The 24,150-nt window shown below is 33.0% G+C and overlaps 2 protein-coding genes across 3 annotated transcripts; both read left to right on the top strand.

Moving 5' to 3' along the window:
* The first annotated feature begins 947 nt into the window (after positions 1 to 947).
* LOC105634417 (Haloacid dehalogenase-like hydrolase (HAD) superfamily protein) lies at positions 948 to 5,414 on the top strand. The gene is made up of 6 exons (XM_012217277.4): positions 948 to 1,364; positions 1,917 to 2,023; positions 3,911 to 4,019; positions 4,108 to 4,269; positions 4,709 to 4,882; positions 5,180 to 5,414. The coding sequence occupies exons 1-6, from the start codon at positions 1,038 to 1,040 to the stop codon at positions 5,207 to 5,209; spliced, it is 909 nt and encodes a 302-aa protein (XP_012072667.1). The 5' UTR covers positions 948 to 1,037; the 3' UTR covers positions 5,210 to 5,414.
* A 1,211-nt stretch (positions 5,415 to 6,625) lies between these two features.
* Positions 6,626 to 24,145, top strand: LOC105634418 (P-loop containing nucleoside triphosphate hydrolases superfamily protein). Of its 2 annotated transcripts, none has more exons than XM_037636430.2 (32): positions 6,626 to 6,859; positions 6,956 to 7,045; positions 7,241 to 7,359; positions 8,775 to 8,888; positions 9,081 to 9,162; positions 9,808 to 9,875; positions 9,952 to 10,026; positions 10,215 to 10,360; positions 10,468 to 10,570; positions 12,830 to 12,910; positions 13,056 to 13,124; positions 13,243 to 13,302; positions 13,390 to 13,551; positions 15,258 to 15,314; positions 15,706 to 15,942; positions 16,013 to 16,075; positions 16,185 to 16,352; positions 16,532 to 16,636; positions 17,963 to 18,049; positions 18,218 to 18,352; positions 18,524 to 18,637; positions 18,718 to 18,804; positions 18,879 to 19,082; positions 19,171 to 19,302; positions 20,011 to 20,217; positions 20,332 to 20,421; positions 20,519 to 20,659; positions 21,838 to 21,935; positions 22,104 to 22,182; positions 23,201 to 23,320; positions 23,408 to 23,479; positions 23,770 to 24,145. In XM_037636430.2, exons 1-32 carry the CDS (start codon positions 6,736 to 6,738, stop codon positions 23,992 to 23,994), a joined length of 3,714 nt encoding a protein of 1,237 aa, XP_037492358.1. In that variant the 5' UTR covers positions 6,626 to 6,735; the 3' UTR covers positions 23,995 to 24,145. The 2 variants fall into 2 exon arrangements, with proteins under 2 accessions (XP_037492358.1, XP_012072668.1); XM_012217278.4 differs by having other exon boundaries at positions 6,627 to 6,859; positions 18,206 to 18,352.
* The last annotated feature ends 5 nt before the right edge of the window (positions 24,146 to 24,150 follow it).

The raw sequence follows: 24,150 nt of genomic DNA, 5'->3' as shown, positions 1-24,150 counted from the left end.
GCAAACTATTCCATTTAATTACAAAATTGCTTCTTGCCACTATCCTATCTCAAAAGGGAGTTAAGATCGTCTTGGGTACCGGCTTTTTAAGTATCGCTTAAAAAATTATTTATTAATATATCATTTACACTAATTAATTAGGGTAGAGTTTAATAAAAAATAAATTTATGTAATGCTTAATTTTTATCGTTTTATAAAAAGTTATTCAAATATCTAAAACTACTAAAATAACTATTTTTACTTAAACGATGCTAAATCATCATATCCTTATAGACATTCCAATTGCATCCTCATAATTATCATTTTTTAAACATTTTCAAGGTTACTTTTATTGTTTAAAAATAAGTTGCATGCAAAAAATATTTTAGGGAAAATACGTTGTTTAATTGAAATATTAAAAATAGTTAAAAATATTGATACTATAAAAGTATTTAAAATAATAAATTTTACATGTCAATCAAAATTATTATTAAATATGAGAAAAATTATAAAAAATAATAAATTATTTTAATTATCAAGGACTAATATGGAAGGGTTGTATGACTAATAGTGATATCAATAATAACTAGAATTGTCAATAATTAATAAATTATTGAATATGTTTTGTAGGATTATGATAAATTAATTTTTAAAAACTATTTTCCTCTTTTGTAAAAAGTGGTTCATTTTCCCTAAGGATAAGATTTTTCATATTAAAAAGTATTGATATTTTTCTTTTCTGAAACAAAAAAAAAAAATCTTAAAATTTAGCTTGAAGAGAAGTAATATAATAATTGAGATGGCTCGAAATCGATATTTTATTATTTTAATCTATCAGCAAATAAAAGAAATAAACAATGAGAGCAAATGGGTTAAAAATGTAATATTGTCAAATTCCACAGGACATTATAGTACACTTGGAGCTCTCTGTCCGTTCTTTCCATTTTTAAGGTCTCCTGACGCTCGCACTAAACAAGTCTTTCTTAATGCTCTTCCTTGGCCACTTTAAATAAAAAACGACCTGAAATCCAAACATTTTTGCAAATGTAGAAACGAAAATGGCGACAATGGCGATGAGAGCGAAACTAACGAGGGTTCTTTCTATTCTCGTCAATAATAATTATAACAAGCATAACACAATCTTGAATAATTACTTAAGATCTGGAACATCCTTTACTGGGTTGGCTCGGTTTTCGTCTCCGGCCGGGGCGGTGGCCGCGGTGAAAGATCAAGAATTGGTCAGGTCAAGAGGAGTTGGGTTGGAAATATTGGGAGTCAAAGATTATGAAGATTATAGAAGGTCTTTGTATGGTGACATCACTCATAAAGCTTTGCTTGTTGATGCTGTTGGTACCCTTGTCATTCCTTCACAGCCCACAGCACAGGTACAAATGCATATTTATGTTTATGTTTGTATTTATATTGCACTCTGTACATAAATATTGTCTCTTGTCTCTTGATGTGCTTCTGCATGTAACATTTTCTGGGATTTTTGTGATCTATGGATATATACATATTTTGGATTTCTGATTTATTTTTTATTTTTTGCTTTTAGATTGGGAATTTTATTTAAACTTTGTGTGGTGTTTTGATACCTCTTAGTTCCACTTGAATTTTAATTTTGTTGTCTTTTTCTCTCTTTTGCATGAGTACGGTGTACGGAGTGGTTTATTTTGTCTCTATAATTAGCTTTTTAATTGATTTTTCTTTTTGTCAAATTTTTGGTGTTTATTTAGAGTAAGCTCTGAAATTCTTTCTTTCTGTAAAACCCATAGGCCATACAATTTGATCTATATTTATTTTATACTATATCTGTTGAATAACTCATGCTACCTTCATTTTCCTTTAACGGGTAGCTTTGAATTTTCTTTCAACATATTTATTCATTTTCACGTAAACATGTATCTGTCTGGTGACATGTTGTTTTTTTCTTGTAGATATATAGAAAGATAGGGGAGAAATATGGAGTGGAGTACTCAGAGGATGAGATATTGAATAGATATAGAAGGGCTTATGAGCAGCCTTGGGGTAGATCTCGGCTCAGGTATGTTCCTTTTTCCGTAATTTTTTTACATGGAAATTACCTAATAATGTTGATTTTCTCTTTAAAATCCAATTCCTTTTTTTTTTTTTTTTTTTTTTTTTTTTTTATCCTTTGCTTATTTTGCTGCATGTGTACTTGTAGCCATTACTTTTTGCAACTTTATTATACCTTTTTTTTATGGGAGCAAAAAGGAAAAAGCATTAAGGTTATTATGAGATAAGCAAAGTCATTCATGTGCTTCATTTTTGTGAATTATGATAGCTTTTGCCTTCTGATTTGACATTTATTTTTGTTTTTTCCCGCTGCATTTCTGTACTCCTAATGTTTAACCAAAGTCGACCTTATAGGCTTTCACTTTCTCATTGACACAGAAAAATCATTGATGAAAGAAATGCAGCCATTGGTTTAGCCACCAAGTGGTAGAGTGCCTAGCCTTCTCATAGATTCTTTTTTATCTGTCTATTGTATCTCTTGCAAGCTTTAAAAAGCTTGATTTGGGAATCTTGAAATCAATATTAGTCAAAAGATAGATTTATATGCTCATAAATAAATTTGGAACGATTATAAATGTCTCTGTTAGGGGTTAAATATGATCAAATATTTATATGAGTGATTAAATCTTGCATATTCACTTTGTTAAAAGATCTATTGCTTGGAATTTTAAATCTTTCAAGTGTCAAGCATGCTGTCTTAAGCTTCAGGACAGTTTGATTCAAGTGTCGGATTCTTTTGTCTTTTTTTTTTTTTTAGGAGGTGCATCTTGCATCATTAATTACTGTGATGTTGATCTGACATATGCAGTTAAATGCAGAGGAAAATTTTGATGGTGACAAACTAAAACTATAATGAATAAAGTTTTTTCATTTTTTTTTTTTTGCATGAAATTGCAGGTTCAAGTGAAATACCAATTACAAGTTAAAAGTTCCCTCCAACGCATTTAATCACATTTTGAAAGAAAAATTTACTTTAAAGTGGAATGTAGCAAGGAATCTCAAAAATCCAACTTGTCTATTTAAGTCCTTATTGGTTATTAGAATGCATCAAAATATTCGGTCTGAGAATGTGGGCCAGTCACAGACACACAAGTGGCAAAGTAACAAAAAGGATTTACAATTATGATTGAGGCCTAGTTGAGTTGAGTTGAGTGTATGTGCATCCCCAATAATTCAATTAACATTTATGACAAACTTTGATCTTATGCTCAATCATGATGACTTATTTAATGTGAGACAAACTTTTTGTATAACCATTGTCTCTTTAACACTCGTATAAGCGTTCTTGTGGGTCATAGAGAGGGTAACTAAGGTTCATTCTTGGTTGACGAATTGATCGTCTAACCAACTTTTATATTGTCTTTCTCTCTGTCCAAGAATTTTGCAAGGAAGAGAAAAAAGCAGAGAAGGAAATGGGGTAAAATCAACATATTTACTATTTTATCTAGATAACTATAACTTGAAGGGAAAAGGTAGAGGATAGTCTAGTAATTTAAATTAATATATTCTTCTCAATTTACTCCCTCCACTTCCCAATCCTCAAATTTCTCCCCTTAGTTCCCAACCAAAGGGTTTGTTTCTTATGGTTTTCTGACTTTTAAAGCAGATAGAGTCTTGTTTATTGGATTAATATAAAATCATTCTTTAATGATTAATGCTTAATCTATTGCGTGTAATTTGGTGCAAGCAAAACCGAAATTAATATATGGAAAGTGACACATTGAAAATAGTAAATCCCATTTTACCTCTTGTTTGTGGCATATTACATCTGATCGCTTTTTCTCAAACTTGCTACTGTTCTAAAGATTGCTGAAATGCACTTCGCTTTCGCAGCAATCTCACTTAGTTTTCAATAGCATGATCCTTTTTTTCATTAAAAAAAAAAATATTGCAGATATGTAAATGATGGAAGACCCTTCTGGCAATATATAGTCAGTTCGTCTACTGGTTGTTCAGATTCTCAATACTTTGAAGAACTTTATAGCTACTATACTACTGAAAAGGTACGGTTGGGTGACTAATTGAGATATAGATATTTTGCTTTATTTTGGTTGCTGGCTGTAACTTTTCATTCATCGTTTTCATCTCAAGGCTTGGCATCTCTGTGATCCTGATGCTGAGAAAGTATTCAAGGCTCTTAAAAAGGCAGGTGTGAAGTTGGCTGTTGTCTCTAACTTTGACACTCGACTTAGACCTCTCCTACAGGCTTTAAACTGTTATCATTGGTTCGATGCTGTGGCAGTTTCAGCTGAAGTAAGAAACAGTTTTTCTTTTAATCCTCTTCCTCACTCCTTAGAATAATACAAATGGGGCAGTTATGCTTCTTATCTTTGCGTAGGTTGCTTATCGTTAGTCAATAGCTCTTGCTTCATTAGACAATTATTAAAGAAGTAATTAGGTTAACTCTGATCTTATTTATGGGTTTGCTTAATTTGCATAAAATTCTTTCCACATTATCTCTTCATGGTTCATCACGACATGTTGATGCTATCAGTTATTATATTGGGGAAAAAGGGAATGATTTGTTGAAATGTGCAGTTAAAATAAATGATCCTATTCTTTAAAAAAAAATCACGCATGTAAACTGCAACACGAATTTTGTTGACAAATTGTGGTGCATTTGTTTTGGTCAATTTGGCTATGAAGTTTCAATATTTGTAGTTTTCTGCTCTCTCTCTTTCTCCCTAAACAGGTTGCTGCAGAGAAGCCAAACCCAACGATATTTCTAAAAGCTTGTGAACTGTTGGGAGTAAAACCTGAGGAGGCTGTGCATGTAGGAGATGATCGCAGGAATGATATATGGGGTGCAAGAGACGCAGGCTGTGATGCGTGGCTTTGGGGAAGTGATGTCAATTCCTTTGAGGAGGTAAGCCTTCAATATTCAACAAAATTGTCAAAATTGAAAGCGAGGAAGAGACAGTATGAAACATTTCTGAAGAATAGTACTCCTTCACGATTGCAGTTTGAAAAATCTAACAATTGAATGTGGGTTAGAACACAGTTTGAAGTTTTACGACACAGTAGTTACATGCAAATTAGAGAGAAATTTTATGGCATATTAATGAAACTTGCTATCTAACTCTCTTTATAAGTTGTAAGAACATTAGGATAGGGGTATTATTACCAACACTCTGTATGATTTCTTCAATTTTTGCTGATGCAGGTAGCACAAAGGATAGGGGTGCAGGTTTGAGAGGTCTTAGTCATCCAAGATGATGGAAGTTATTATATATATATACATATGTACAGGTATAATGTAGCTTTCAGAAAGAGGCTGTCACTACAGTGGTGTTGCTCTGTATTTTGTAGAGGGTAGAGGTGAGGCCATAACTAGTGAGAGACAGACTTGGTATAAAATAAACGTGGTGAGGAAATAATATATAGACTTCTTTTTCCCCTGTGGTGGTTTGTTTGTCTTTCAAATTAGTAGTTCACAATCCACATTAGTAGTTATATTATATAGTCAAAATTTATTATTTGCTTTATTTAGTTTAATTTTATTATGGATTTTATGAAATGGTAACTTCTGTAAAATTATTATAAAATCAATTAATATTAAATAAATTAATTAATTTTGAAGCTACTCACCAGCTTTCAAATGACACTTACAAATGATTAAGATACTTTTGACAAGTTCAACAATATATATAAAATAATATTATTATAATATAAAATTTGATATTAATACTTTAATGTAATATATTTGTTAATATTATTATAGCATTTTTTCCTTTCCTATTCCATAAACATGGGAAGGAGAAAAGGAAATCAACATAAAGGGTACAAATGGTCAATGAACGAGAGGCGATATCTGTTCAACAATCTTAATTTTAGTAAAAATAATTATAATTAACTAAATTATTATTTTGTCAGTTTTTAAATAATTAATGTGTACTAAGTGGATATATGTTAAAAAAAAAAAAAAAAAAAACAAGGGTAAAGTTGTAGAAAAAAATTTTTTTTCTTCTTATTATGACACAAAATAAAAATTGAAAGACAATTTAGTGGTATGAAGAGAGTAATAGGTTATTAATTTATTAAATCACACTGATTCTTATTATAAACTTAAAAAACTCTATTTTATATGAATAATTTTAATTGGTTTTTATATGTCTTGTAGCAAATGTAGAGAGTAGAAAGCCTCGAGTTTGAGTTGTCTCCACCATAAAGGTTAATACCAGTTTGGTAAATATTAGTCAAATATATTACCATTAACCGTTAAAAAAAATTATGATAATACATCACCGTTAACCGTTAAAAAAAATTATAATACGGAGGGAATGTTTTTATTTTTTATTTTTTAAATTTGGTTGGATTTAATTGAAATTTCTAATTTTAAAAATTTAATTATTAATTAAGTCATTAATATGATTGGATAAATTTGTCAAATTTTAAAGTGGTTGTAACCTAGAAATGTTTTTTGGTGAGAAGGCTGAAGTTACATTAGGCATCAGCAACAGCAAAGTCAAAATGAATTTGACTGGGTTGAAATGTATTAAAATTATAAATTTTACAAAATGGATTTGAAATTTGTTATTTACAAAATAGAATAAAATCTAACAAATTTAAAATCAATTTCACCAAGTTACATTTACAGCAAAAGCATAAAAGACCCCAAGCAAAAAGTCTGGGCGGGAAAAGATTGGAAGAAGCAAAAGTAGGGATTTTTTGAGTGCAGAAGCAAATACAGTACAGACTCTTTCTCTTTCGCTCTCCAACATGGAGAGAATACACGTGACTGTCCGAGCGCGGCCATTGTCGACGGAGGATGCGAAGACAAGCCCATGGAGAATCTCCGGAAACTCTGTTTTCATCCCCAACACCTCTTCTAAGTTTGAATTCGGTAACAATTCAAATTCAAATTTCACTTTATGACTTTTTTGCTTAGAGTTTTTTACTTCTTTAATTTCAAAATCCTTAATATTTTTTGGACCATTAGATCGGATTTTTGGAGAAGACTGCAAGACTGAGGAGGTATACAGAGCTCGTACTAAAGAAATTGTTGGTGCAGCAGTTCAAGGATTCAATGGTACATTTTTCATTTGTTGGCTGATTTTTTAGTTACTTCTAATTTAGAAGTTGTTATTTTGTATTTATATCTGTTTAATTATAGAATATAAGCACCTTGTGTAGTATATTAAATGTGTAACTATTTTTTGACTGGATTTTGTTTTTGGTACGTTTCAATATCTGTAGAATTATGTTATATTTTGCTACAATGTAGGCACTGTGTTCGCATATGGGCAAACTAATAGTGGAAAAACTCATACAATGCGAGGCTCTGCTACTGAACCTGGGGTTATTCCTTTGGCTGTCCATGATTTGTTCGACATAATAAAACAGGTTGATTACTTTCGAGATAGTCACAAAGTTTTTTATTTAGTTCCTTCCTATGCTGTTTTCATCTGTGTTGTTTATTGCTTTGTGCTAGACTGAGAATTCTGATTGATGATATGCTGGTAACCTCGGCGCATTGTTATGGCAGTTTACTGTAGGTAGGAAAGCATTGAATGTGTGGTTAATACATTTTCTTTATTAGGCGAGAAATATAGATTAGCTATGAATGTAAAAGACAGAGATACATATTATTGGAATCCTGAATTAGACTTTGAGATGCCAAATCTTTGAATGATTCTGTCTACATTCTTTGTTGCTATAAAATGGAGAGTGGTTGGTAAATTAAGGTGTTAAAGTTCTTTTGCAAATGGCCCTCCCTCAACCTTTGTAAACCAAGGAGCCTTTTTCACTGGAGACATCCCTTTTTGTAGAATATTTTTGATGGAGACTGGAGAGTGATGCTTGCATTTTCAAAAACCACATGCTGTCCCGTAACCTGTTGGAGGACTGATTGATTTTCTTGGTTTGCTTGTGGCTTGTGCTCCATGGTCTTTTGTAGTGATTTCCTTATGAGCTATTGGGCTTGTTTTGATGGTGTTAAATTTTTAATCTTGTCATTCTCTCTTGTTGCTATTTTGAGCTCATAGCATAGGAGGATGCCTTATGCTCCATGTTGTATTCTCTTCAATCCTTGTTAGCATTTCTTTGCCCCTCTCTTATCAAAAGATTATATTTTAACATTTTAGCTTTCCTTTGTTTTCAAATATTTTGTACCTAAATTTAAGCAAGATCCTTCCTGTTGATTTATTTCTATTTTGTTATCTACTTTCCTCTCTATTTAATTTATCGATGCCCTCAATAGCAATTGAAGTTTTGTAGTTTTGTTAGGCGCATTACAGTGGATGTTATTCTACTACTTGCCCCATAACTGCTGCCCACAAGGCAATGAAATTATCGATGCAATAATGGTTTAAGTAAACATGTTATTTTCCTTTTGGACTTCGGTTGAAGACAATCTGAAGTCTTGCGGTATCATTTGTTGGGATTACATATGGTAATATTTGTTAAGTAATCTATAGGCAGAGCAGTCTATTCTTTGCCCAAGCTATAATGACCTTCTTTCTTGTTCCACAAATTTAGCTTTTCTCTTGAGCTGTCAGTGAAAGTGCTCATTTTTTTGTTCCATTTTTGAGAAATTAACGAACTTTGATGGAAAACTATGAAGAAGTATCAATCCAAAGAGAATAATTATTAGCATTAGTATAAAAGAACAAATTTTAGTGGATGATATAAGCTTACTAGATATCTGGTTGAATGGATAGTGGAGTTGGAACTTGGCAATCTTCGTTTATAATCTGAATTAATAATGCAAATTCTGAAAATTGTTTCTTGTTAGTTGATAGTCTTTTCATGCAATTTAGGATGCTGGTCGGGAGTTTCTTCTGCGAATGTCATATATGGAGATCTATAATGAGGATATCAATGACTTATTGGTTCCTGAGCACCGAAAGCTTCAGATTCATGAAAGTTTAGAGGTACTTGAAATAATGTCTAGTATAATTTTATGCTAGCAATATATATATATAAAGGTCGATGCCATGGAAGCAGCCTCTCTACAAATGGGGGAGGCTGCGTGCATCAACCCTCCCTAGAGTCCACACATGTGAGATGCTTCCTGCACTAGATCGTCCTTTTTCACTAACAATTTATTTTGCTTCCACATACAGCGGGGGATATATGTTGCTGGTTTGCAGGAAGCAGTTGTTGCCTTTCCTCAGCAAGTTCTTGATCTGATGCAGTTTGGAGAATGTAATCAATATGTACCATTTCCAATTCTATGAGATTTTGACTGAAGTGTGATTTATTCAATTTAAAAATACTGTCAATCTGACTTGCTTATATAACATTGTACATTTATGATTGGAAACTGACACCTCAAATAATAATGTAATAAATTTAAGAAGTAAATTAGTCATTTAGCAAAACTTAGAACTTCAAAATGAATTATTTGTCCTTAACTTCTCAAACTCGCAACCTGTTTTGTCCTTAGTTAATACATTCATCCCCTGGTTTCCAAATGGAACTACCTTTAATCCTTGATTCATTGCAAACTTTGGGACTAAAAAGGTTGCTGTTTTCAAAAAAGGACTAGAATTGATGATATTTATGATTCGATAAAAGTGGATATGGAGCATATAAATCAACTTAATGAGATGACTGAAGTGTATATTTTGTGTAATGTTGGAGGAGATTTTAATTTACCCAAAGTACACCAGTTTGATTTTATCTATTTTTAAAATTTTATTACTTATGTTCTGCTTTTATTGCTTGAGCATGCTGGCTTTAATTGTCATTAACATTATGAAGCCCTTCAATATCTCTCTGTTTTGGATTTATGTTTATATGGAATCTCTGTTTGGATGCTTAATACAATGTCCTTTTGTGAAATTTCAGCACATAGACATATTGGAGAGACAAATATGAATGTGTACAGTAGCAGGTCCCACACTATTTTCCGTATGGTAAGGTTAATTTTCTTCCCAGTCTTATCAAATATTTTATCTTATAAGTTCTCTCCCTCATATTTTAATTGTATAGATAATAGAGAGTCGGGATAGAATTGAGGATATGGATGTTGGCAGTTCCTGTGATGCTGTTCGTGTATCAGTTTTGGTACGTTATTAGTAAAACTGTTGGTCTTTATTCCACTTGTTTTTCTTTTTAAATTTCTTGGTTTACAATTTACAGTCCTTTTTGCACTTACCATAAATATAATCTTTCTTCTGCCTGTTTACCCAAAAAGAAAGTATCATAGTTATATTTCTTTATTTTGTTATTACCATGGTTGGTTTTTTATCTAGAATTTGGTGGACCTTGCTGGTTCAGAACGGGCTGCGAAAACTGGTGCGGAAGGTGTCAGGCTTAAAGAGGGTTCCCACATTAATAAAAGCCTAATGACACTTGGAACTGTGATTAAAAAACTGAGTGAAGGTGCTGAAAGCCAAGGGTAGGTTCTATAATTGTTAGGAACATAGCTGTTCTTTGAGAACTGCATAGTGGTTGGAGTAACTCTCCTTTGGTCTTTATTCATTAACTGTTTTACATTTGATGTAGGGGTCATGTTCCATATAGAGATAGCAAGCTCACACGAATTTTGCAACCTGCACTTGGTGGAAATGCAAATACAGCTATAATCTGTAATATTACACTTGCACAGGTAGAACTCCTTCAGGTGGTCTAAAGTGCACTTGGTTGTCTCATTAAATGCATATATAGAACTTTTTCCTGCTAAAAAATTTAAATGGTGATTATTTCGCTAAATGATTTCTTGTATGTTGAATATTGGTTTAGGGTAGTGGTGCACAGTTGTGATATAGAATTAGGAGTGTGCAAAACCATTGACTGAATCGAACCGACCCACTTTGGTTCGATTCAGTCAGCCTATTCAAGGGAGTTCGGTTTTTCGGTTTGAATCGAAGCCATTGTTTGGTTCGAGTTGATTTCATAGAAATTAATCAGTAGGGTCTAAAATTAAACCGACATGGCAAAAAGCGACCAATTTCGGCCGAACTGACTGGTTCGGTTCGAGTGGTTCGGTCTGGTGTCCAGAAACTTCGGGTTTTCATTTTTTAACCTTGACCGTTTTCTCACCTCGATGTAGAACAGCTTGCAGAGCTGATTATCTAGGCTAGATTTTGGGTTTGAACAGTATCCAGGAACAGTTCAAATTAGTATTTCCTTAAGCATCACACTAAATGTTTCCATTGGCATGGTGCCCAGGGTTGAACTGCATCACATAATCCAGATAAGTATAATTGCTTTAAATTTTTATTGACATGTAAATGGAATAATTAAGCATTATGAACAATTATATTTATAGACTTAGAACTAACTATAAATCTTTAAGATATTGGACCACAAACTATTCCTAATCCTCTTAGGATTTTTGGACTTCTGAAAAAGACTAGAAGTGATAACCTTATCCTAAGCCAATGAGGAATCAAAATAACTAAAAATTAAACGCCTAACGGCAAAAAAACCCAAACTTTTTTGAAAAATTGCAATCACACCCAAAACCTGCCAAAATAGACTATTTTACCAAAACTTAAAAACTGAGTTGCAACTGTAGCCATTTGGTTAAAATTGAATTGAAATATAGCATAATATACTTATCATTTTATCCAACCACTCATCTCCAAGATCAAATCTAGAATAACTCTACAATCTCTCCCCAGTTTTAAAAACTGATTCTGTACTTTTAATCAAATGGGTATCTAAACAATCTATTTTGAGAGGTTTTGGTTTCTTAATGCTTATGCTGCAACAAAAATAAACTCCTCAATGGCATCTAGGCAACTTTTCCAATGGATCAGAATTACAAAATCACCCCTATTCCAAAAGGTAAAATTCTGCAATTTTCCTATTTAAGGAACATCAAAGTAAGACTATGAAGGCCAAATTATTTTCCGAATTGAGCCTCTCACCACCAAGCATGTGTGAAACACGTCACATGCAGGAATAAAATAATTTAATTTAGAACAGCAAGAAAATATTATTTTCTTTAATCTTAATGCGTACAGTTGGCAATGCAGCCAACTTGTCAAGGTTTGGGTAAAATTATCTGTTTGGGAAGGTTAAGTATAATTGCAAATGTGCTAATAGGTTTAGGTTTCTTAGTGAGTAGGTGTTCTTTTTAAATCATCATTATGGCATATGAGAGAAGAGAAAGATTAAGATGGTCTCGAAAATGCATCTCAGATTAACAGCTGCTGCATTACAGAAGGTGAAGTATATTGAAGTTGTAGGAGAAAAGAAAGTGGGAGTCAAACCTAGATTATGTGATAGGAAGTAGTCAAAAGATATTTTGTCGCCCGAGAGATAAACTTCAACTGGGTTAAATAGAAGAAAAAGGATCTAGATGGCCTGCCCAACTACACTGAGACTAATACTTAGTTAAATTGTTGCATGAGGTAAGTAAAGGAAACACCAATGCCAAGTGGCTAAGGCTTTATAGTACAGAAATGAATGGAGGCAAAAACCTTTATTTGATACTTAAGTTCATTTTAAAATTCATGCTTGTTGGTTTTACTTTATGTAGCATTGCATTGTGTGAACCATGGATATATCCATATAAGCTACTGAGTACTTTTATCTTCTATGATCTATCAGGGAAATAATGGTATTGAGCACAGTGTCCCTTACTAGGATTGAAATACATCTTTAATTGGATTCTTGTGCAGCAGTTATACATGCTTCTCAAGTTTTTCCAGTGCAATTTGTAGTTCTTTTTTTTGGCTAGGATGTGCACTTCTCCATCTTCTGTAAATATGTAATTATTACCATGAGAAAATCAAATGAATTAGGCCAATATGTGCAAAAAGTATGCACTGTATGCTTCCTTGGTTGCTCTTGTCTTGTGCTTTTCTTCCTGTTCTGTTGTATTAATTACATCTGATAAGCTTTGTTTTGATGGTAGATTCACACAGATGAGACAAAAAGTAGTCTTCAATTTGCAAGTAGAGCATTACGTGTCACAAATTGTGCTCATGTGAATGAGGTTTGCTCTAGTTTGTCTTTTACTTCCAACATTTTTTTTTATTCATATTCTATCTTTCCTTCATTTGTTATGTTAAATCAATCTTTTTAGCATGTTATTGTGTTTCGTGGAGCTTGAGCTGTAATCCTCACTATTTGCATGCTAGATTTTGACGGATGCTGCCTTGTTGAAGCGTCAGAAGAAAGAAATTGAGGAGCTTCGTGCAAAGTTGCAGGTTGGTGTCTCTTGTATGTTATACGTGGTCATTTATATGGAATCATATAGACTTATCTTTTAATTTTCTATTTATTTCTGGAAATTATTTGTTGTTAACCATCTTTCATTTCAATTAGGGTTCTCATTCAGAGCATTTGGAGGATGAAATTCTCAACCTTCGGAACACATTATTACAGGTTTGACAATATTTGCATGTTTTATGTTTAACCTTTTCTAGAAGATTGTATGGCCATATTCTAAAAGTTTTTAAAAATGCTCTACAGTCTGAATTGGAGAGGGAGCGCATAATTTTGGAGTTGGAGGAGGAAAAGAGAGCCCAAGCTGAACGTGAAAAGGTTCTGCAAGAGCAGGCCAAGAAAATAAAAAACTTGAGCTCGATGGTTTTGCACTCCAACAGGGATGAAAGTCGTAATCAACAGAAAAAGGTTTCTATTCCTTGCCTGTTCTTCTAATATAAGTCACTGGAAATGCATATTTGATACATTTCTCTTTCTAGCTCTTTCTTTTTCCAGTTTTGCTTTTCTTAAAAAGAAAATTTGTAAGTACATAAGCCCTTCGAGTAGTCAAACTAGTGTGATTATAGGCGCTAGGTGAGGAGTATAAGTTGATGGTCTGGCTACATGCTGCAAGACTTAAGATTATTGAATGATAAGTTGGTCTTAATGGCCCAAAATCCAGTTGTTAGAAGGAGACTACTTTCAATTGCTAATTAAACTCTGAGATCAGATTGGATGCACAAGTTGCAATTTCTGAGTTAGATATTCAAAACCAATACATCAAGCCAATTTTGAAGTTTGTTATTCTTGTTTGAGTGCCTTCCAGTAAGAATTCAAGACTGTAATCTATTTTGTCTATCAGATTTCCAGTAGCGGTTGAAATTTGCTAATTAGCTTTGAAGCACCCAGAACCTAAATGCTTCTGACATCTGCACTTTGTCAATTGATCTATTTGTAGGGTAGTTATGAGGTTGATCGACACTTCGTGCCTATTCTTTCTAGACATGATCTGAAGGCACAGATGTCTTCATCTCTCTCTCTAGCTCTGACTAGATAAGTAAAGTGAAATATAAATAGCCTCCCTATGCCCTGGGAATTCTTGTGTATTAACAAACCCTTATCCTTTATAAAGATCACCACAAAATGGACTTCCCTAAGTTTTATGAAATCTAAAGGATTTTACAAAAATGTAGAATATATATATATATATATGCTTCCTAAAGAGGCCAGAGACACTACTTTGTTATAGCTGCAAAGTCAAAGACCTCTTTTTAGGTTCATAAAAGAATCCAAAAATATGATACTCGACTTATGTATCTATTGTCTATTGAAGAAGAATCAAGATGTTTCTAGTAATGGCTACTTGTTAACTGTTTATATACTTTCTGCTTATTAGAAAACTTGAAAATTTCTAGATGTTGAAACCTTATTTTTGGTGGGCTAGCAATCGGATTCATGAACATCTTCAAGGCTATTTAAGCTGTTGTTGGACCATGCTGTTATGTTCATAATCCATATTCTTCTCCTCATTCTGGTTTAGTTGAGGATTGCTCATGTACACATCATTGTATTCTAGCATTGGCCTCTGAACTTGTGTTGCCATTTTATGAAATTACTTTACTATCCTAGTTGGAGCGCTGCTATATAGTGTATTCTAATTTTGCTTCTTGGTCTTGATTCATTTAGAATAGCCAACTTGAGGAGATATGACCAAAGTTATGCTATCACCTATTTCAATAACTGACCCATGATTTAGAAACAAAGTTCTTTGGTGTAGGTGAGTTCGTGCTGCACAGGCCTGGAATTATTTTTTTCCCTAAATGCATAATTTTATTTTAATGATTGCTAACTTTAAATATATTCTCAAAAAGAGCTATGGTAATGATCTTGCTTTATCTGGCCTTGTCATAGGCTGCTGATTTATGCACCAAACTAACTACTGTACAACCTGGTTGTTTATGTTGTACATATAGTAACTAAAAAGTAGTTAATTCTCTCCACTGCATTCTGTGCTCTCATTGTGTTTCGCTCAATATTTATAACGCTGATGGAAAAACCAATATGAGAAAAAAATAGAAAGAAGAGAAAAAACCCCATCCCTATATTTGTTACAAGTTCATTATTTGATGCTCCAGGGGAAGAGACGGGATACATGGTGCCCAGGTGAACTTTCACGGCAGACTCTTCAAGAGGTACTATCTTTACTGTTGCTAAAAATGCATCCAATTTACCTATCTTGTTTATTGTTTCTCAAAGTAGATATAAATATACTTGATGTTTAAACTCTTAATGAATGAATGTGTTTTGGACTTCAATTGACTAGACTATTTGACGATTAACGATAAAATTATCATTTATCAAAAGAATTTATTCGGTTTGGACGAATTTCTTTTCCTAATTATGCAAGCTTTTATCTCTTTCCCATGTTATTATCCACCTTGTTTTGCCTCATTTTGATATTAACTACTAACTGCTGAGTAGAATTTTGAGGTATTGGTGTTATAAATCCCACACATTTGCAATAAGGTTTGTGATATGTCAGTTTTCAATGATGCAAGCTGAGAATGTTCTGCTTTCACTTAGATGGATGCTAATATGCAATCAAGGGCTTCTTCCATAAAACCCATGAGCCGTGATATGGGCCCACTTATTCCTTTTGAAGAATTGGTGAGTGGAAATGAAGTGGGGAATGATTTCTGCCAGCAACATGAAGATGATAACAATAATGCATCAGAAGACTGTACTTTTCCTGATCCATGCGCTTTATTGCATGTGACAAATAGAAGAAAGGTACCACCAAGGAAGAAAAGCTCCCTTGAGGTTTGTATCACAACATTCACTAACATTTCCTCAGATTTTTGTGCCTCCCTAATATGTTTTGTTTTATCAGGACCACGAATTGGTAGAAATGCAAGTAGCATATGAGGAATTGCTTCTCAAATTTGAAACTCAGGTTATTGTCTTTCCTTGCAGCTTCTGCTTTGAAGAACATGATGCACCACCTTCTTTATTATCCTTCTTGTTGATCTTTATACTAATTATTTTTATTCTTTTCCATACAGAGAACGTTGAGTGATATACAGATTGATTGCTTAACAAGACAACTAGCTGAGGCTGATCTATATGACTCTGCTAAATTTAATGGCTATAGAAGTTCCAATTATGTAGATAAAAATATAAGTTCAAGGGAGTCAGAGGCAATTCATGTTATCAAACAACTTCAAGAAAAGGTTTATTTTTGTTTCCTCTCTGCAAGCTTGGTTTCTTTATTTTCACATACTTATTTTTTGATTTCCTTTTTCATTGTTGTGAATTTTTTGTAAATTATCATCTAGGTAAAATTGGTTTCTTTACTTGGTTTTTTTATTACTTATAAGTTGTGATTTATAGTTTATCTTTTACCTCTCAGATTAAGACCTTAGAAATGGATAAGTCCTCAAGTCAGCAAAATCTTAATAGTGTTGTTGATCTAGCAACAGAGCAAAGCAAATGTGCCAGGGAGACGTTTGAAGAGGTAATCATGATTTCTGCCAATTTTTGAATTTCTAAGACAGGAATAGAGCTGAATTATGGACTATTGCCTGAGTGAACTTAAAAAGAAGCAAGGTAACTTATATTGGCAACAATGGATTTCACTTATTGGAATCAACTGCTGTGAACCGTTGGCTCAGTAATTTCCTCTTAGGGAAAAATGGAAAATCTAGATTGAATTGAGCTCCACGGAGTCTGGGGGTATTCACAATATATGGAGAGCAGGTTTTTAATTTATTTTATGAACTTGTGCATGTGATGCTGGTTATATTTTTATTGAATATTTTCAGAGAGTTAAATTTCCAGATGCTAAGAGCAGTAGAGAATAATCTATTTTCTCTGTCTTTGTCTAAATTACGCAGATTTGGTTAATGCATAACTAATAAGATAACATGTGTTTCTTATCTTGAAGTTTTTGTGAGTTTTATTATCTGGTTTTTATATGTTTTAGTTTTATTTCTAGAAACCTTATATTTTGCAATTCTTGGTTGGAAAGGGATGAATTTGTGTTATGATCCCTTGATAAAGATCTGGTTAATGGGTCTATGGGTAGAAGTTTTTTTACACGTGAGTGGGGTTTGAGGGGAATTTTCTTCTTCTGCCTATGATGGTAATGGCACAAGCTCACTAGAGAGAACTTGTAGATCTCTTGAGTTTTGAGCACTCAACAACTGTGGAAAATTTTCATTTCACAAGTTTATGGAATTTAAATACAACTGAGGTATAAGTATAACCACCTCCTACAAAAAAGAAATGCAAACAGACTTTGGAGGAATATCCTCCAACAACTAAGGGACACAATTAAGAATACGAATAACTGAAACTCAACTAAGCACTAAGAAGACGGCACCACTAAAAACTAAACAGAAGCATCAACAGTAGATCTTGCTTGGACTTGGTCAATCAGCACCTTTTTCTTCTGACCATGAGTAAAATGCTCGTAAACTTGCCGCGGTTGCTTAGGATTGCTAAAATTTGGCAAATTATGTTGTCCTATGGAGGTGCTGTCAAAGATATCATCGTGGAAAATTATATATAACTCATAAAAGATGTCTCATAAGGGCAATCCGTCGTTTGAAAAAATTGTTTCAATAAAAGGAATAAAAACATAGATAATTTGAACTTAGATTTCTCTACTTCTTTTTGTGTTTATGTAACCCAATAGTAGGTTGCTAGTGGCACTTTTCCTTGAATATTCATGTGAATAGATATTTGTCCTTTTTCACTTCATTATTTTGCACATTTGGAAAGTTTTGTTTTTGCGTTTTGCAATTGGATTTTGAATTTGTGTATGCTTTACAAATCTCAGCTACATGAAGAGCTCCAAAAAGCAAGGGAGGAGGCTAGGGTGGCTCGTGAACAGCTTGCTTCTGGGGAATCAGCAAGAGTAATTGATGTATGTGTATTTTCTGATTTTTTTTTTTCCAATCATGTGAGGATCTGTTTAGGACTTGTTCTTTACATTTTCTATAATTTGCATAACGTAAACTGTTTCGGTCACATGTTTTTGTTGGTCCAATCCTTGAAAGCTGATTTCTATTATCTTTTGGAGGTGGCATTTGAGTCTGAGATGAAGCTTTCCATGGAGATTCAAGATATAGTGTGTGAAGTTCAGAACTCTAGAAAAGTTATGGACAGTGTTCCGTCACTTTTGGATGAGGTTTTCCAGAGTCTTTCTGGTATATTTGATGTGTTCAATGTGAGTACTTTTAAAAACTCTCCTGAAACTTACCTTTTTCAATTGAACTGCAATTTGGGGTATTTATGCCTTTGTCCATGATGTTTGCTGTTATTCTATCTATATTGCCTATCTATATACACTTGAGTCCTGCATCTATCGAAAGGTTAACTGTTGTTCATTTTAATTCAGGATTTTAAGGCTTTGATTTATCAGAGCTCTCAGAAGCAAAAATTGATTGCCAGTAATCATGAGAATTTGTGCTTTTCCATGAGGCAAAAGCTTGCTGAGGTTGAGAATGAGAAGGTATGGTCATGCTATGTATGATACATGAGACTACACCATATCTGAAAAACAAGTTCACTGAGTTTTTCCCTGAATTGCAGCTTCGTTTGTGCAATCAATCTGTTGATCTTCAGAAGCAAATAGAAGAACTGAGACGTGATGCACAAAATTATGAAGATTCTATGAAAGTGAGCTCTGTTTTTTTAGTATGCATTGGCTTTTATTTATTGATGTCTTTGTCTAAATTCTTTATATCTTGCAGGAGCTCTCTGAGAATTGGGGAATGGAAAAAGAAGAACTGCTTTCTCAAGTTCAAAGTCTTAAAAAGGAAGTATTTAGCTTATCATCGTGTTCCTTGGCCAAGGAAAAGGAAAACTTGAGAAAAGATCTTGAGAAAACAAAAGTTAAGCTAAAGGAGACAGAGTTCAAGCTCAAGAATGCCATTCAGGAGAAAACTAAACTGGAGGTTTTGTATGATATTCTTGGACTTTCCAGTATGCCTTGTCTATCCAAATTTAATTATTATTCCTCACTTGCATATTTCAAATTTGTAGAGTGAGAAAGCATTTTCTGAAAGGGAGGTTAAACGATTGTATGGTCAGAATACTCGTCTTGAGCATGATATTAACAAGCGTGACTCATTTGCTGGTAGAAGGTGTGACGCAGTTTCTGAGAAGAGTTTAAAGGTATTCGATCACAAAGACAGTGGTACTGTGTTGTTTAACTATAATTGAATATATAATTGTCGGCATGGATAAAATGTTTTTTTTTTTATATGCTCTGCATCAGTTAGAAGTCGATTAAATTTACTTAGATTGCACTATCAGTGTTGAATGAAGATTTGATAATCAATATGTTTTCTGAATTATTATTATTATTTTTTTTTTGAATGAACTTTGTTTTGTTGGTTTCATTCTTGCCTGCCTTTCTGCTTCTCATCTTAAGTGGTAATTTTTGCAATTTAATGTTACAGTATTTTTTTTGAGTAGCTATTGCTATTTTCTTTATGTTGCTGTCACTCCGTGACTGCGCCGGCCAATCATAAGCATTGATATTATAACATTGTGTTTGGTTTCCTACTTTTATTTAAATTGCACTTAAATACAGAATTAAATAAAAATTCTTATTGGTTATTAATATTGCATCATACTCAAAGTTTTCATTATTTATGTATTCATCTGCTTCATTCATCTCTTGTGCATTTGAGGCAATGTCATGCAATGCTACAAATTTTTGATGCTTTTTTAGATAGATATTCCGCTGAGTTTTCCTTCCTAGGAATTCCATCTTGATATGTTTTTGGGAAGGATCAGAATTATTTTGAACATATTGGTGATTTAAGATTTTAAGTTCCCTTTCTCATCTGTCTCCATATCTTTTCTTGTATCATTTAGGAAGATTACAGAAAGTTGGAAGTTCTTGGATTTGAAATGGAAGCAACTATTGCTTCTCTGGAAGAGGAAGTTGAAGCTGCACACAAGGAAAAGGAAGAGGCTATATTTAGAAATGACATTTTGGCTTCAGAGTTGGAAGCCTTGGTTGAAAAGTTGAACTTATCAAATGCTGAACTGAATACATTGCAAGAAGAGGTTTTAGTCCTGGTAAATTGATCTGCAATTTCCTCTTATCTCTGTGGTATAATACGGTCATCATTGATTCCATTAAATTGAAATACTACTGTCCATTTTCGCTCATATTCTTCTCTCCTGGTTCAGACACAAAAATTAGAAGAATCTAAAATCAACCAACAAGCAATGGAAAGTTCTATCAAACTGTTGGTAGAAGAGAAGGAAGAATTAGCAATGGTGACCTAACATTTTAAGTTTGATTGTGAAGAAAATGCTGTATTATTTTCATTGTGTTTTGTTGGAAAATTGTTGATCATCATCTTTGATTTTGTAGCAACTTACTGATTCACTACTGGAAATGGAAGAGGAAAAAGCTATATGGTCTGCAAAGGAGAAAGCTTCTATTGGAGCCATAGAAGAGAAAACAAACTTATACTATGTGGAGGTTACGTCACTTTCCAACGCATTGTCAGAGGTAAGCTACAATATCTGATTCATAAGACAATTTGAATGGTCAGCTTATCTGCTCTGGAAGGTTCTTTTTCTTTTTGATGAATTATGGTATTTGTGGTGCTGTGCTGGATTAGTTATCCCAAGTCTAAGATTTACTCAGTTTTAGAATGACAAAGATTAGCTTTAGGAGAATTTATATTGAAAGGAATTTCTTTGTTTCTTCTTTTGTTACTATTTCTGACAGATGTAAAATTCACGAAACACTTTCTTATTATATTCTCAAGGAATTTTGCTGCACAGTTGTGGAATTTTATTCCTTGCCATCCGTAAATTGATAAAAAAATGCAGTAACAAAATGAGATGTAACGTTTGCTAATACACTATTTTTTTTTTTAACCAAGTAAAGACATGAGAAAACAATTATCTTCAAGTTGGATTATCAAGCAATTTATTGAATTGTTCTTTAAAATTCTATTGCGGCTATTGAGGTTTCAATCCTTAGCTTGTGTTGGATAACCTTGTCAAATGCCTTAAGATGCTTGAGTTAGCGAAGGTGGATAAATTGTTGCTCAGCATGTAAGGAAGTTATGTAATGATATAATGCAACAAACATTACAACAAACATTACACACAAATGTTTACCACCAAGACACAAGTTATTAAAACCCTACTACAGCTATCAACTGCACTAACCAATGAAGAAAGGACATGAATAAATATATAAACCCTCGAAACTTAATTGAATTAAAAAAAAAAAAAAGGTAAACTGACTTTCATTACTGTCATTTGTATGACATGGCTCTATTATTTGTCCAAAATTGAGTGAATTCCAACAGACCTTGGATGTCCAGGTCTTCAAGTTTTGTCATTTGGTGTATTATCTGTAGCTGTTTTGTTGAACATAAGATGTTAATTATCCAACATTTCATTGCTTGAGTTCTTGATTGCATTAGTTATTCTTTATAAACAACATTAGAAAAGTAAATCATAAAGTTAAAGAGGGAAAAGTGTACTTCTGTTGATTAAATCTATTTTGATTTCGTTATCATAAACATACAACAATCACATGCACAAGTATTTGTTTTATATTATCCTTCATAATTGATACATTGTTTGGCATATTGCGAAATCTTATTAGAATTGATTTCTTATTTCGATAAGCTACATTTTACATTGACAATGAAAAGTGATAAAATGTAGGTAAGAAGTGAGTTAGAGTTTTGTAGGGAAGAATGCAAAGACCTCAAAGAAAGATTAGCATGCTCTGAGGAGAATGAGAAACATGAGATGAAATGCAGGTTTGTCATATTGTATATATAATATAGTAGATGGAAAGTGGATTTAGCCATTCCTTGGGGACAGCAACTGTACCATTTATTATAAGCTGTATTAATAATTTCAATGCTGATATTGAAGTTATATTTTACTGAAAACTTCAACTTCTGCTCCTTTTTCCATTGTTTCAGCATGGAGAAGTCTTTAGAGATTGATCAGCTAAAAGATGACTTGAAAAGAGTTGATGCTGTGAGCAAACAATCTCAAGAGGTAATTGTTTAATTAACATTTACTTTTCTCCCTTTCTGGCTTAAGATTTTGGAATTGAATATGAGATGCTCTGTTTGAGTTCATTATGCTGGCAAAAAACTGGATTCACTTTTAGAAGAATATTTTTAACAACAAATGAGAAAACATTTTTTGTATGGACAGCTGGACAACAGAACAGAACTGCAAATGACTTCCAGATTCCATTTGTGAATCAATTGACTATCTTGAGCTAACCAAATTAGTTATTAAGCGCTAGTACATGATTATTAATACTAGTTAATAACCAAATTAGATCAACTGCTTCAATGACGAAAGCTATTGCAATCGGAATGAGGCCATGCACATTCTCTCTTTCACAACATTTCATAACATGCCATTCTTTACTTATTTGCTTACCTTTAATACTCAGGTCTAAAAAGAATGATATGGGTAAGAGTATATTTTATGGACGAATCAATGTAATGAACATAAAAGAGTTTCGACAATTGTAGATTAATTATATTTGACTTCTGTTAAAATGATAATACTAATTCACATTTTATGATGTCTTTTATGCTTTTGCCATATAATACTTAAACAATGTACTATCTTTCATAAGTAAATGCCTTTTTATCATAATACTGATGTCATGCGGTGAATTTGTCGTTTAATCTGAATTGATTTTTTGATCCTCCAAAAACTTTTTTAGTTCAGTACAAGAGCTAAAATTGACTAGAGAAAATAAGGGACCATTTAATTAAACAAGTAGAATTTAATGGTAGTCTTAAAAATTAGATAGTTCTACCTTGATTCAAGTTTATTGAAATAAAAAATATCATACAAAATTTTGGTTCCTTGTGCAACAAATAAGAAGTTGGAACCTTATTTCTAAGAATTGCATTCTATTCCTATCTTAGAGTGAATCAACCATAAGGTTGTGGTTCTTGATTGACGGATTGAGGAATAGGCTTCATATTATTCATGAGTTGAGTTTCATTCCCATTCTATGTTTTTTAAGTTGATCATTTGGTTTTAACAGAATCTTCAGAACCAACTTTCTGAAATGATGAAAGAACGTGATACATTGAAGGCTAGGATGGAAGGGAATCTGACCAATGCTAGTGAAGTGGAGTTTATGAGAAAAAATTGCGATGACATGGTACTTTGGTCATAAATTCGTTCATTATTTGGTCGTACCCTATTGTATCCCAATTTCTCTTTTTAATGTGACAATAAATTGTGCCAGCTGGCGGGTGCAAAAGCTCAAGTCGAGGAACTGAATGCAAGAATTTCCAGTATGGAAGCCAAGATGCAGAATGTAAGTATTCACATAAATATGTGCAATCACTCATCACTTAATTTTTGACTTCCTTCTATTATGGGCCTCACTTCTGATTCACAGTATTAGGATTAGAAATGCTTTTGGGTGTCAAATTAGTTTCATTTCATTGCAAATACAGACACCTTCATTCCTCTCTCTCTCTCTCTCTCTCTCTCTCTCTCTATGTATATATATGCACACACACACTTTTGTTATTAATGCACTTTGAAATTTGCCAATCCTTATTGCTTGAACTAGAGAGAAATAAATTGATCTTGCTAACATAGGATGAAGTGGAGAACAATATATTGAAGGCAAAACTTCGAATGAGGCTTCGTGGAACACAAGCAAGCTTAGATGCCGTTCGATTTAGGTACAAGGAAGCATTAAATGAGTTGGATGTGATGAATAGGGAGTATAGAGAGGCTACAGCAAACTTGAAGGAGCGGTTGGCTTTTTATGCAAAGGAAGTGCTCAACCTCAAGAAGGAACTCTCGGGCCAACGGAAGTGAGTATTAGATAATCCGTTTGTATATTCAATCTTTTCTATATGGGTGGTGAAAAGCTTAAAATGTTGTATTTTACCTCCTTACCCTTTGTAACACAGTATCTTGTTGTACATTATCTGAAAATAAACTATGGTGGCACCAAAGTTTATCAAAACATTT

Source organism: Jatropha curcas, chromosome 2, assembly GCF_041381405.1.
Source record: "Jatropha curcas cultivar XTBG-Jc1 chromosome 2, XTBG_Jcur_1.0, whole genome shotgun sequence".
In the NCBI taxonomy this organism is placed as follows: Eukaryota; Viridiplantae; Streptophyta; class Magnoliopsida; order Malpighiales; family Euphorbiaceae; genus Jatropha; species Jatropha curcas.
This window is presented reverse-complemented; position numbering and strand designations above follow the sequence as displayed.